This window comes from Aedes albopictus, chromosome 1, assembly GCF_035046485.1.
Source record: "Aedes albopictus strain Foshan chromosome 1, AalbF5, whole genome shotgun sequence".
In the NCBI taxonomy this organism is placed as follows: Eukaryota; Metazoa; Arthropoda; class Insecta; order Diptera; family Culicidae; genus Aedes; species Aedes albopictus.
Window position 1 is genome coordinate 186,374,482 of NC_085136.1, and position 15,709 is coordinate 186,390,190.

The 15,709-nt window shown below is 36.8% G+C and overlaps 1 protein-coding gene across 8 annotated transcripts in view; it reads right to left on the bottom strand.

The window, feature by feature from the left end:
- The window catches only part of LOC109622744 (uncharacterized), a 55,971-nt gene that overhangs the window by 26,126 nt on the left and 14,136 nt on the right, over positions 1–15,709 (bottom strand). For 4 of the 8 annotated variants that reach the window (XM_062845999.1, XM_062845996.1, XM_062845995.1 and 1 more), the window contains 3 exons: positions 6,412–6,788; positions 5,973–6,163; positions 5,781–5,906 (listed from right to left, as the gene is read on the bottom strand). In XM_062845999.1, the coding sequence (XP_062701983.1) occupies positions 5,781–5,906; positions 5,973–6,163; positions 6,412–6,568 (474 nt within the window). In that variant the 5' untranslated portion in view covers positions 6,569–6,788. The remainder of the gene's footprint in view (positions 1–5,780; positions 5,907–5,972; positions 6,164–6,411; positions 6,789–15,709) is intronic. The other 4 variants (XM_062845994.1, XM_062845993.1, XM_062846000.1 and 1 more) reach the window with 2 other exon arrangements.

Here is a 15,709-nt window from a genome sequence, read left to right on the forward strand (position 1 = left end):
TCACAGCAGCTTTTGTTGCCAATTTTGAAGCTGCAGCAGCTGGGATTTGTTCGCTTAGGTATGATTTTTCTAGATCAATGGCTAATTTTTCCACTTGGTCCGTGAATGAGTTTAAATCTTTTGTTTGTTTTGTTGCATTAAGTTTGGCTAGCGCAACTTCTGGAGGTTGTTCCTCCTTGCAGTTATCTTTCAAGGCGTCGATGATGGCTTGAATACTGGCGGGATTTTGGCCAACTGCGGCTCGTGCTGTCCCATCCAATTTGGATTGTATTACAGCAATAGCTCCTGCGCGGTTTACGTCGGTTTCGAGCAGGGCTAGTGCACTGAGTGCTGATAATACTTTATTAAGTTTTCCTCCGGTACCGTCATATTCGGGTACCGTTTGGCTAGCTGTCATAATCATATCTTTCAAAGAAGCCATTATGACGTTTCTGTAATGTCTACGCTTTAGTTTTATAAAAAATATGAATGCTAACGCTATTGTTTTAACGCACAAAGTAGACTCTTTTGCATAAACTAGTTTATGGTTGATTATTAGAATAATATTGTCGTATTTTTGTCTGGCACCTTTTATATAAAATGTAAGTTCAGCAGATGTGAACTTATTTTCATATTGTCTAAGCAAATTGCTTAAATGGTTTAGCGTTTGAAAAGCTTGATGCTTTTTATTTGTTAAAAAACTTTTATTATAATTTCTGTTTGGTGCTTTATTAAAATTAGTTAGAATAGTGTTAAGAACAGCGATATGGGTATCAATTTCCAGCTTTAATGTTTCGATATCCATTTATGGCTACGAACTTCACCATTATTGCTTATGTTAATTCGTGAAGGCTAATAGATTGGTTAAAAGTCGATGAAAGCGGTCATTTTTCTTTTGCTTCAAAACAAAGTTTTGTTGGAAGAATGGCGGCGAAGAAATTTGATTTACTAATTTAGATACCAAATTGTTTTACTAAATCGGTGAAATTATTCGAACCAAAACTAGACAATCACAATTATATTTAGGGTGTCAATGGCCTACCTTTTTTCTGTTCTTTTCCACACTAAATGTAACAAATAGATGCTTCTGAACCGCAGTGTGCCGCATCCAGGGGCAGCTGATCGTCGAGTATCAGGGTTTGCATCGAGCTGACTAGGATCCGTAGTCGTCTTCGGTTTCAGGTTCACTGTCTTCATCAAAGCGAATGTTGTGCCTTGCAAGGCAAATCCGCGAGAAGCGATTGTCTTCTTCTGTTTAATCCAGTTGTCAAAATACGAGCGCACCACTGTGAGCGGTCTTCAATCCATTTCATCACTCTGATCACTTATTGGCATTTTATACAGCTTTCGGGTTCAGCTTAAAAACCAAAAGAACTACTGTTTTCGCTGTTTGATTTTTCGGTCACTTTTATCGTCCGGTTTCGGCGATGAGCTTAGTTTGCCACTGTTCACTCGTTTCAACTAGTCGCGCTGCACTGTAACTTCAGCCAGGTTGGCTACGGATTTTGCCATTCTCTGGGCGGCTTTTTTCCTCTCACGCTTTGCAACGAATTTGTAAATTGTTATCACTAGTTGCAGCGATACGATTGCAATAATTACTAATAGTTTCGTTTCATGACCGATATGGAACTCGGTATGAATGTCTTGATTGTTGGTTATTGTCACTTCTCCGTCACCGCTTTGCTTCACTGCGGGACTGGATTTTTGGTTTCCCATTTTTTTCACAGGTTCACTGTCCTGTCACGGTCGCCATGTTATGACGGATGTCATCATTGGCTTAGATATGACTGACTCGCTCGGTAGGTTGGTTCAGACTGTTTTATTGTATTTCAAACTATCTTATTCTAATGTATGTACGCGCAAAGGTCCGAGACACTGCGCATATATAAAAATGCTGAGATCGCATGGTTCCCACGGGAAGGTAGGAACGATGCACACGTATTGCATTTCGGGTTACATGCGCGGTGTAACCGAATCCATCACAGTAAATACGGATATATTTTTTGGAAAAGAATTATGATAGAATGCATTTGAATGCATCCTTGATTTTTTTTTTAATAAGCTTTGGAGAAAATTATCAAAATTATGTTCCGAATGTGTTCTAAAATTAAATTGGATACAAGAAATTTTTTCAAGAATGTCGAAAGAAACACAATTAATCCTTTGATGTTTCTATTTTATTTAACAAAGTATTCTTGACGAGCTCTGTGAGAAATCTAATATCAGAGTCCCAAAAAAATTGACCTCGTTATTTTGGGAGAAAGTGCAATATTCTCAGCCTAACTGAGTTGTGAATTGCAGCCTATTCAAATCAAAGTGTAAATATGATCAATATTTTGAAATTGTTAAACTTCTGGACTAATTGCAAATTAGAATATTTTCGGAATAAAATTAGAAAACATATTCGGACATAGTCTTCAACAGCTCGGAAAACTTTTAAATATCCTTGCAAAATTGTAAAGATCAGAAAAAAATCCTTGGTACATTAGGTAAGCAAAACTCAGTATTTTGAGAAAAGTCATTGGCTGTCGAACTTTTGAATCTTTATTCATTCAGAGTTGACTATACAAACTCAGAAAAGTTTCGTGATTTACTCATACTTCTATTCGAAACATTTCTATGAATCAAACAGTAATCTGGTACCTAGTTCGTAGTCATTCTCGTGCAAAATTCAAGATATGACAATATTTTTGACTGTCATTTTAAACCTGCAAGCGGGCCACATTCAAATAAATTTCGGGATCAGTTCGCGGGCCGCACCAAACCTACTCGAGGGCCGCATGCGGCCCGCGGGCCGCAGTTTGGTGACCGCTGACTTAGTGTGATGCATTTTCATCCAAATCCGTTCAACGGTTCTAAAAAACGGTGCTCTAGAAATTTTGAGATATGTACTCCAAATACCTTGTCCTTAAGATATTATCAGGCAAAATTTGAGCAATTTTAATGTATCTATTGCAGAGTTACAGTTATATTTTTGTGTCCCGATTATTGCGGATACAGGCTTTACGCCATAATTAAAAAAATAAAAAGAATGACCATGATGAATCCGGGGTCAAATTGATCTTCGGGTTGATACTGATCAGATGATTTTCCGTTAGATTGAGCATACTGTTAATGGTTTCTTTACATGTGGCTACTGAAATCTTATACTATATGATATTTGTAAGGCAGTTATTTAAAATATGCTTTATCGAAGATCAACTGTCCCCGGTTCATGATACTTTATTATTTGCTATGCAGTTTGTTTGTTGCTTTGTTAGCTTCTATGCAGCTTGATTTTTACGTGTTAATCGTAACACCGATGTTCCTATAAGGTAGTTCGAAAACATGCTAAACAGCTTCTGATGAAAATGTTTCAAAATTGATATACATACAATGTAATCAAGGAACAAAATGCATTTTTTAGACATCGCAAACTTGATGTTGTCTGAAATTACTTCATGCTACATACGATTGTGATGTTGATTCTTGATAATATGTACAAAGTTTTCTTCACAGTAACATAGCTACTCGGAGTTTTCGAGCGACGCGTGCTAAGAACGATCTTCGGCGATGTGCAGGAGAGCGGTGTGTGGCGGAAAAGGATGAACCACGAGCTCGCTGCACTTTACGGCGAACCCAGCATCCAGAAGGTGGCCAAAGCCGGAAGGATACGGTGGGCAGGGATGGGAACACTCACTTGCAACGAGTTACATTCACTTGCTATTTTCTCAGCTCAGAAGCGTGCAATCAAGAAGCGATGTATGGGTGACTTTTGCCTTGTGATTTCGTCTAAAACTTTGTCGAACAGAGTAGGGGTCGCACACGAATCCCAAGGTCGTTACAGAGCTGTGAAAGCGACTCTCCACGAGGTGAGTGTAATTTACATTCACCTCGTGGAGAGTTGTCTTCGCAGCTCCCTCACGACTTCGGTATGCGTGTGCAACCCCTACTCTATTCGGCAAAGTTTTAGACGAAATCACAAGGTAAAAGTCGTCCATACATCGTTTCTCGATTGCACGCTTCTGAGTTGAGAAAACTGCAAGTGAGTGTAACTCTTTCCAAGTGAGTGTTCCCATGCTTGACGGTGGGCAGGGCATGTTGCAAGAATGCCGGACAACAACCCTGCAAAGCTGGTGTTTGCAACTGATCCGGCTGGCACAAGAGGGCGTGGAGCGCAGAGGTACGATGGGCGAACCAGGTGGAGCGTGACTTGGCGAGCATTGGGCGCGACCGAGGATGGAGAACGGCAGCCACAAACCGAGTATTGTGGCATACTATTGTTGATTATGTCTTGTCTTAATGATGTTGAACAAATAAATGTATGTAACATAGCTACTAGAGCATTGTTTTAAATTAGATTTCACTCGCTGTGTATTTGACATTGTTATAGAGTTTAGGACTGTTATGCAGTAGCTAGTGGCTAAAATCCGGTGAGCGATAGTGTTTTTGAAATTTTTGTTCATTAGCAAGATAAATTCCAATTCTACCGATTTTGTTTCAAACGATTTTTGTTTGTTACAACAATTCCTATAGCTTTGTCAGAACATGAATTAATTATAGCTTGAAGTTTAGGGTAAGGTGGGGTAAGAAATATTCACAAAACTAATGCATTCTAATCGATTTTTTGCGATTTTAAAAGTTGGTTATACAACGGAATTGGTGCAAAAAAGCCATCTGTCATGGGATAAGATGCCACCTTATCACGACATTCAAATATGATGTCCATTATGTATCAGGCATTTCAGACCCACTTTCCCCTCTCTGTCATGCTTTTTCTTATACTCAATTGGGTAATTATACATGGAGTAGTCAAAAAAATTCATGCGGATAGTGAAACTATAGAACCAGTTTTATTTTCAAAAATAACCAGATTTCAAACGCATACCTAACAATTTATTTTGTTTTGAGTATAAAGGTTTGTTCCATAGAATGGGTGGTTTACACATAGGGGGATTGGGGCATAATGGACACCCTAAGCAAACGAGCATGTTAGGCCTGTGTAACAGACAAAAACTTAACATATTATCAGTTGGCTAACAACTTTAACTTGTTTCCTACGTATTTCAATCATTTACAGCTGGTAGAATGTTATTATTGTGAAGAAATAATGAATTGAAAACCGTGTGTTTTTTGGGGCTGGCAGGAAAGGTACGGGGCGAATTGGACACCCATCGGGGCATAATGGACAGCCCTGCATATTTTATGCTGTATCTTTGATAATATCGTCCAATTAAGTAATTTGCCTACGGAGATCAATACCACAGATGTAATATTCCATCTTAGACGAGTTTACATCACATCACAGTTAATTAAATAAATTTTAGGCTAAAATATTCGGACTGTTTTTTCCAAACTCTCTAAAACGCCTAACAGTATGCAACGCGCGTACATCCATTCATAATTGCCAGTGTTCATTTCGCCCCGAGTCGACTACAACATTGAAATTGCTATTTTGAGTAAGTTCTGATCAAAAATATAATACTTCATCCATTGTTAAATCTGCATATACATGTAGATAGGCTAACAATTCACTTGTTTTTATGGTGGACACACTCAAACACTCGTAATACCTTATTTGCTGCTGCTTCGAAATTATAAGAAATCCACCATATGAAAAATATACTTCAATTTCAATGATATTTTTATTATTTTGAAGAAATATAAATGGTACTTTTGAAAAATAGAACAATGGCTTGTTCCTTTACACTTATGCATTAAAAGTTTTACATAAAAGTCAACGGTTTCGGCAAAAAACAGGGGTGTCCATTTCGCCCCGGGTGTCCATTATGCCCCTAATCCCCCTATTACAAGGTACTTACCTTAACAATTTGAATTCCCAGCTCTTCGTCATCTTCATCACATTGGTCAGTCAAATATTTTTCACCTTCCTCTTCCCAATTGATTCCTTTGCTCTTGAGATATCTGTCCGACAATGCCAACCAAAGCTGGAAGATATAGGCATATTAACATAAGCTACGTATAATAGAATTAATTTTCTCCGAGTGCAATACCTTTCGCCGGAACTCTGGGGGCATTCCACCGGGAAGGCGTGCCACCATCTTCATAGCGTGAAGCCATTGATTAAAATCGGATTGTGAATCCGGGATGCCCATTTTCTTGAGATTATGATCGGATGTAGACGTCGACGGAGGTGGAGGTGGTGGTGGTGAGATGCTCAACGGTACTTCATCTGAATCGATCACTGAAGGGGTAGAAGAAAAAATAACAATGATTATTTCAGCTTAAAAAAAATGATCGATAATTGTATGTGTGGATTACGGGCTTAGAAGGTGAATTAGAAGACGACCTAGGAATCCAAGAATTTCCCATCAATGAATGTTTTTAGTGCATGATGATTCATAATGTATACCTAATTATCCCACAATCAGCCAGTCTGGCAAATTTTGTCATAGTTAATGCTTAACTTTATTTTGACTTTTTTGTACAAACCTTGATAGCAGTTAAGTTCTGTAGATATATGATTTCCGTTGTTGTTCGTGTTTCCACCAATGGCAAAATTTTTCAGAGAACTTAGTAGTGAACTCATGTCAGGAGTATCGCAGTACACAGCATTCAGTGTAGTGAAAATAGTGCAATAGTTCGGCATCCAGTTTTACGAATGGAACGGTGCAAGACGTTGATCGGATTTGACCATTGCAACTGATTTTACGAATTGAGCAATTTTTCATCGTTGCATTTTCAATCATATCTTTCGTATTTTTTCACTCAGCAATGTTAACTGTTCACTGAACAAAGCTCACAAAAATTAAAATATTCAATGCTTTGCAATTAATGTGAGTTCATATTTTTTGTTTGTCTTATTTTAACTATGGGATTGTAAAAGATTAAACAGCGTTAGAGATAAAGCCGATGAGTAATGATATTATCCAGCAAAGCATGATGGATGAACTATGTTAGCTATGGAAAAGCCGATTATTTTTCATACATAAATATAATGTACTAGAATTAGATTTATAATAATTGAATAAAAATTAAAAGAAAAGTAAAAACAAAGATAAACGAGCAGGCAGTACAAAGGAATGGCAAAATTTCTCATTCAGAAATGCCTGTAGATATTAATTTGTGTAAATAGATTGATTTCAGGGAGGCGTCATATTTTTCAAAATATACATATAAAATACTAGTGACCTTCTTGGACTAGAATAAAAACTAAAAATACGAAGTAACTAAAATTATAATGAAGAAGATTTATAAATCTAACAAGACTAATAAAATTGATAAGATAAATAGGATTTTTAAGAGTAATAAGATTAATAATAAACAGATATATAAGATTAAAAAGAATAATGAAATTGACAAAAATAATCAAATTAATAAGATAAAGTTTTGATTCCTGGTCGGTCTGAAAACTTCGTTGATGGAAATTTTCTTGACTTTCTTGCGCATAGAATGTCTTTGTGCCTCATCAATAACTGTGGAAGTGCTAATTAAATATGGTATAGTTAGGTTTTTTTTATGCGGGTCATGCGTACCGCGTAAAAAAAACTCAGTTTAAAATTAAAAAAAAAAAACGCGTAAAAAAGTATCCCCATTTCTCGACGAATCATGCAAAAATAAGACGGTGAAAACAAAATGTATGGAGTTTTCATTTACGCGGCCGCGGTCGAGTGTGGTAGGGTGAATAAAAAGTGACCGTTCTGAGAGCGGATATTTATATTTGTTGCTTCAACTGCAATGGGTTCATTCACATATTACGTAACTCAAAATGTGACTATTTTAGACCCCCTCTTTCCCCCATGTAACAACTTTTGTATGGATGATTTTGAAATTTTGTATGAAGCGTAACACAGCGCTAGACCCCCTCCCTCCTCCCATTGCGTTACGTAATATTTGAATGAACCCAATAAAGTTCATGGTTAATTTACATAACATAATCATTAAGAGGGCTGACTTACAATTCGGTGGCCTCTCCGTGTGGGTGCACACTATTGTTTCTCTCGACTGTGTTCTGGCGTTCACTATCTAGACCAGGGGTTCTCAAACTTTTCCAGCTTGCGACCCACTTTTGACTGTAACAGAATTTGGGGACCCATCAGCAGGAATTTCCCTAATGAGTAATTTTAGAAACTTTTTTTTTTATTTATCAAAAATATGAGTTTTATCGCCTTCATTCTAATGTAAGTTTATTTGTATAAAAAAATCAATAAAAAATTGTGATTTGATGAAATTTTCAGCGTTTTTTTAGTTTACTAAAAAAATATAATCAAACTAGCAGTCCCGACAAACGGCGTACTGCCTGCCTACTATGTTTTTTGACATCCGCTTCCATGAAGAAATGCCCCTCAAAATGGAATTTCTGATTTTCCCGTTTTTCTTGCCTTCCCGGTCACTTTTCCTAATTATTTTTTCGTACGAACACGTCGGAGCATTGTCGGAATGTAACAGTGAAAGAATTATGTCGATCTGTTGACCCGTTCTCGAGCCTATTCGTGACATACAAACACCATTCCATTTTTATTTATATAGATGTCCAAGCAATCAGTTTTAGTGAACTCCCCATTCTTAGAATTTGGATAAGTTGACAAGTTTTTTTTTTACAAATTCAACCATTTTGGGCCCTATTTCTTTCTCCAGAACTTCACTAATTGAAAGAATTCTAAGTTTTTTGGTGGCAATTTTATGCTTCTGTAGAACTTTATGACTTCATATGGAGGCACACAGCTCTGTGTATGCAAATAATTTTGTTTCATTTTTTCTCGCGCATAAATTTTAGGTTCCATCAAAATTAGTTAATATCGAAATTTTCAGATTTAGTGCACAGTTGGATGGTCAGATACATTCTTATGAAAATAATGGACGTAGAGTCAAAAACAAGAAGAAGAAAATGCATTTATATAAGAAAAGTGAACCGTTCAGTAAATACCTTGAGATTTTAAATACGAACAATAAAAAAAAAGTTTACTAATCGGTCTACAAGTTTTTAAGATATCACCGCAACGGCATTTTTCAAAAACATCATTTTGAGATATTGCACCATTTTACGAGACGTTTCGTATCAACTGATCGCTCATTTCACGAATGAAAATTTTACAGGAGGTCGCGTCCAAGCCCGTGAGTGTGAAAATCAATATTTTAACACTGTTGTCGTTTCGTAAAATTAACTATTGCGTCTAAACTCTATTGCCCGTTGCGGAGATTAAATTTTATAGATTCCGAAGCACAAAAATGATTAAGCTCGTTTTCAGCGTAGGTGCATTACAAATGTTTGTTTATAATGCAAAACTATCGCCAAATGTGTAGTTAACAACGCAACGTGAAATATTCACCAGGACGTGGTCTGTTTTTATATCTGTGGGCCCACGCAAGAAAAATCCACGCAACTTGTTTTCGTGTAGAAGTCTAAACAGGTGGAATCTCCGCAATAAAGTTTCGCGCTTCACTTTGTCCTTATGGAGGGTACGCGCTACAATGGTCTGTACATAACTTTGGTGCTAGTGCTCCAATCTTTATGAAATTAGGAATGTGCATTGTCTAGCTAGTATATTTTCAGACTATGCAATAAAAAAAACTTCGATTTTTTGTTATTCCCGGAAGGTACTTAACCCATTAATCACTTTAATCATGCTATCATACGTCACAAACGTGTGCAACTAAAAAATACCCATTCCACATCTTACTCTCATCGGTGTTGAAAACGGATACAGGTCGGACTCGATTATCCGGAGTGAGGTTCTGATGCTTCTCAATCATATATCTAGATAACGGAATGCTCTATAAAGCTGAAATTTTGACATTTTGTTAAGCAAACCTAGTTAAGTGATCAGTCAAAATTTCAGCTTTTTACAGCATTCCGTTCTCCAGATATTAATGTGAGAAGCGCCAAAATCCGACTCCGGATAATCGAGTCCGATCTGTATTGTGTTCCATCCGGTTCGATGAAAGGATGCGGTGAATCTGTTTTTAGCACAAGCTCGTTATTGGAATTGTGTTCTGTATCGATATAAAAGATAGGTCGGTTTTATGCCTACTAGAGAAGGAAACTGATTTTCAAGTTCCCTACTCGTATGGGGAGGTTCCACTACTCTAAGCAAATCGTTTATCAAACAAAGAGAAAAACATACACGTACGCGTGGGATAACTCAAAGGATTGTAAGCAGAATTTTGAAAACATGTTATAATGTTTAATATGACAAACAGACTTGACATTCGAAGACACACTTTGCGTTCCATTGATTAAGGGGAATACAGGGTTACTGATGACTACACAGCAAAATTTCTCAAAATTACACCCAACATAAATAACAAATTTTACATTTAAATTTCTATTTCATCTCACCGAATTTTACATTAAACATTTTATTGTTTGGAATGCTGTACGATTTGACGAGCTCCTTTTGTTACAGATTGTATGACGTAACATTTTTAACTGAGTAGTGTTTTACCCGAAAAGATGTGAAAATAGCGTTACACCCAATAAAGAAAGGTATCGCCAGGGCTTCCCGGGTAGAGGTAAATGGCAAACCAAAAACAAAAGAATAACAAATTTTATTGTCATAACTTATTTTGTCATTCATGAGTTCTTCATAAAGAGCTTATAACAACATGTGAATAGCATAATATGATATCATATCAAAATATGCCATTCGCGTATCATTTATCAAATTTGGAAGAATAATTACTGAATGTCTTATTTTGTTATCATAACAATTGTTGATATTGTTGACCTCTTACGAGTTTGATGAACCATCGCAGTTTGGCACTTATCAAGAACAACATAATGACAAAATTTGAATTTTGGTTATTCTAATGATAACTTTTGATAGTTTTTTTTAGTTGACAGGCGAATAACTAATTTTGATATTGTTCTGTTTTCAATAAATCAATAATGGTATATTTTGCAGCCTTAATTTTTTTTGTTCTTGGTTTGCCATTGTAATGTCAAAATTTGACATTCTTCAGTTATTTCATAGAACAATGTCAGTTATTATTTTTGCCCTTTTGTCACTTATTTCAAACAAACCAATGGCAAATTTTACCATTCAGTAATTCTTTTTGAATGGTAAAACTTGCAGTTTTTCTGTAATTCTTTTCTGCCCGGGTTTCCTTACCTTTCGTAGTGAGATATTCGATATGTAATTCATTTAACATTGCCTAACGACCATGCTAACGACAGTAATATGATGAATGTGAATGAAATCAAAAGCAATCCAATGATGAACTAATTGATTTTCGATAGCTGCCGCAACTGAGTGCATATTAAAAATTGTAAGCTTCTGTATCTCGAAAATCAGATCACATAGAAGAAGTTCATACAGAAGGGCCCACATAGCCGAGGCGGTAAACGCACGGGTATTCAGCATGACCATGCTGAGGGTGACGGGTTCGATTCCCGGTCGGTCCAGGATCTTTTCGTAAAGGAAATTTCCTTGACTTCCTTGGGCATAGAGTATCTTCGTGCCTGCCACACGATATACACATGCAAAATGGTCATTGGCAGAGGAAGCTCTCAGTTAATAACTGTGGAAGTGCTCATAGAACACTAAGCTGAGAAGCAGGCTTTGTCCCAGTGAGGACGTTACGCCAAGAAGAGAGAGAGAGAGAGAAGAAGTTCATCTTTGGAAAAGTCGAGCAAGACTTCATGTTAATTGAACTTATTCATTTTGCATTGTTCAGCTAACTTGGCTCGGATATTAAGGGCCATTCGATAAACATATGATGATTTCAAATAGAGTTTTTTCTATCGATGCATAATTTTTGTTTCAAATTTCTCTTCAAAGACGTCGAAGAACAACTTATGGAGCTTTCACAAACGCAGAATTTTGTGTTCAGAGATTGTAGTTATGTCATTCAGTTCAAAAGGTATTGATGAGAAATTTGCACTTTTCAATTAACATTTTCTTGAGTTACAAAACTAATACCTCTCGATTTTTCATATGTTTTGGGACAATGCTTATTTTGATGCCAAGAAATATATATTTTTTAATTTTTTGCAAAATTTCGCAATATTAACATTTGAGTACAATGTGATTAAGATATAACGTCTATAACTCTTGAACCAAACCAGAAAACGGCAATATTTGCCCATGAAGCACCGACTTTTCAAATGCTTTGTAATTGTTTTTGGGCGACTTTGTTTAGAAATTGAAAGTGAAATAAATACAGCCTGAAAGTAAAAACTGTACAACTTTGGAATACACATCGTTATTCTCACAAATAAAAAAACCCTTCTTACGCTTATTAAAATTACACAGAAAGAAATTCTGAAAACTACACTAGATATACATATTAGAACGTTGAAATTTGCATTTCATTTCATTCATTTTTACATAAAAGAATTTCTTTCACGCAAAATCCGATGGAAAATTGTGGTCATTGGAGGTCATTTTGTTACAGCGAACTCGATGTAACATTTTTTTGTATTATTGTATTGTTCGTATTTAACCTTCCTTAGTCCCTAAAAAAGTTACAAATAGGACCCTGGGGTCATTTTTGACTCCAAACTTTTGACAGTTCGAAAAAATCAGTGGTTTGTCCGATTTTTGATCTCAAATGAAAGGGGCACATGTCTTGTTTTGAAAACCACCGGAGAAATCTGGATTTGGCCACTGTTGCTACCGGAAACCTGCTTAAACTGTAAAATGCCGCTTTAGAGACCATGACTTTGACAAGATATAACTTTGCAACCAAACAAGTAAACAGGACCGTTCAAGTATCTCCACCAAAAATTCTTCAAAGAATTTCACTAAAAATTCCTCCAGAAGTTCTACCGAAAACTCCTATAAGAATTCCACTAAGAATTCCAACAGGAGTTCCGTAGATAATTTTCAAACGGGAGTTCCACTAGTAATTCCACCAGGAATTCCTCTAGGAGTTCCATAGAAAATTCCTGCAGGAGTACCTCCAGGAAATTCAATGAGAAATTTTCAAGGAATTTCGCCGGTAATTCCATTACTTCTGATCAAAAGAGGAAGTTACAACAGAAATTCTTGTAGGAGTTCCACCTCAAATGTCTGCATGAGTACCGCCGCAAATTCCCACAGGAGTCTCATCAAGAAATCCTCTAGTAATTCCAACGAAAATTCATCAAATCATCGGAAATTCTTCCGCCGGCAATTCCTTTGGAAGCTCCATTGGGAATAATTCCATAAATAAAACAATTATTGTTCTTGAAGCATTCCCTAGGGGTTCCTCAGGAGAATCCTCCAGCAGTTCCCCGGAATTGTCTATAAGAGTCCCGTTCTGCTAGGAGTTCCAAAGAGAATTTCTCTGTGAGTTCCACCAGTTGTTTCTCAAATTTCAACGGCGAAGTTCAGCAGGATTTCTTTTGGGATTTGTACCGGGAATTCTTCTACACCCAACATTTCCCCAGAAATTCCTTTAGGAGTTTTGAAGGGAATTTCTCCAAGAATTTTTGAAATGATTTCTCCTAGTTTTCCTCAGGAATATTCTCTAGGGGCTCCCGGGAATTCCTTTAGGAGTTCGACCGGAAATTCCTGAAGCGACCAGGAATTCCATTTGAAAATCCAAATATAATTTCTTTAACAGTTCCACCGATTGTTTCTCTAGAAGTTCGACTGGAAAATATTGTATGAGTTTCGCAAGGAATTTTACCAGTAATTACTTTGAGAGCTCCACCCTGATTTCCCGCAGGAGTTTCATCGGGAATTCCTTTATAAGTTTAACCAAATAGTGATCTAGAAAAGGGGTTCTCAAATCAAGCTTGCGATCCACATTTGATTGTAAAGATTTTGGCAACTCACAAGTACGAATTTTCAAAACATTTTGGACTGAATGGTACACGCTATGTCTGAACTAGCAGATTGAAAAAAATGTATGTGTATCGAACTTCTTTCCACAGAATATCAGAATTCTCACTATGCGGAAACTTTCAAAATATTTCACTTTTAAAATATTTTATCAGCGATCTTTTAAAATATTTTATTTTATATTTCATCACTTATGCCGTTTTTCTTTTTGATCCAGTTCCAACCTGGGTTGGAACTGAATGAGACCACAGTTTCAACCCCAACCCGACTTCGGTTTTGCTTGTACTAAAGTTTGTTTGACGTTGTTTGTTTACACATTTTCCGCCAATCTAGTCTAACCCAGGTTAAAAAAGAAAAAGACGGCATTAGGCAACTGTTCTGATTTCGGTGAAAGTTTAGATTACCTTGGTTCTGCGCAATTGTACTAAAAACTAAAACAAATAAACAGAAGAACGAACAAAACAGAAGAAATAACAAGCCTCGGCTTCATAACAATAATTTACTCTCATTTGTAGTTAGTGGGTAGAAACGCGTGTGTGTTGTAGATTGGAATCTAAGCCGAAAGAGAGATTGCTTTGTGAAATAGGAGTGTTCACGGTGTGGCTTCGGAGTCAGTTTGGCTTTCTGTTCCGCAGAATCATTACTTGTTCTGTGGCTAAGTTAGTTGCACAGACAAACAGACGTCTCACTCTACTCACTTCTCATCGTTACCCTTTTTAACGGTTAGTTCAAATATTTTGTAGTTCGCAAATCGCTCGGTCACGGCGCTCGCATCGTTTTTGTTCCTGTTTGACGTTTGCTCACTACTGCCACCTACTGAGTGATTTGCGTAACACAGCCTGGTTAGCATTGGGCGATTATGTTTTCGTGACGATGATTTTTATCGCAATTTGTTCCAAGTGATACGTCTGTTTGTCTGTGTTAGTTGGTTAAAGCGCCGGTCTAGTGAATTCCGAGTCATGGGTTTCTAATCCCACTAGAACGTGATTTTTTCACAAATTTCATCTCTCAATTTGTTAATTAGAAACATTTCGTGCCTTCTAATTACAAGTTGTTCCAGTATGTTTCTGACATACCAGCAAATCTGGCAATATGCAAGTAAAAGGGCAATATGCATCATTGTAAACTTTGTCAAAAATCTCTGGAAAAGTTGAGTTGTAACTCCCAAGTACTTTTCGAAAGATATCTCAGTTATCAAATGTCCAATCGAAATAAAATTCAATGGGGTTCTACTAAGATGTTATAGCTTTTATTTGGTGCTAAGAAATCTCAAATCGAATATCAGACGGCTGAGAAACATGAATGACTTTTTTGTAACATACGCACACACATACACACGAATGGTTTTTCCATTCGAATCATGAAACGGCTAAGTGCTACGCCATCCGTGGAGTATTTTTGGTTTTCAAAATTTGCAACGCGAGTAGATTCGATATCATTTCAAATCGTGCGTTTTCGAGTAACAACCATATGTGTGTCGATTTTCGAAGCATGACACCCGGACCGGTGCCAGCTAGAACACAAATCGAAGACGACGAAGAATCAACAGACACTAGCCGTTATTACACTGAGGCAAATAAACCTAAGATTATCAAAACGTCTAACTTATGAAATGGCCTTTAAACAATTCATAACGGCTAGAATGAATTCCATAAAGGTCATACTTTACAGTTATGGCTAAATTTCATAAGGTATTTTGATGAATTTCGGTAGTTCAAATCGCTGAGTGTAGACTGAATTTCCAGGCAGTTTTTGATGTTGTGCGGGCTTGTGACGTAGAAGAGAAATGCAGTGCGGGAAAAAGTGTTGAACAAACCCAGGTTTAGAAGAAGAAAAAATAGCATACACACTCAGGCAAATAAACCTAAGATTATCATAAGATCTTCGATATGAAATGGTCTTTAAACAATTCATAACGGCTAGATTGAATTTCATAAGGTCGTTTTATGACGCAAAATCGACTCACAATTTGGCTTTTATACACATTTAGCACCACGATATTCTCAAGCGTCGATAGCCGC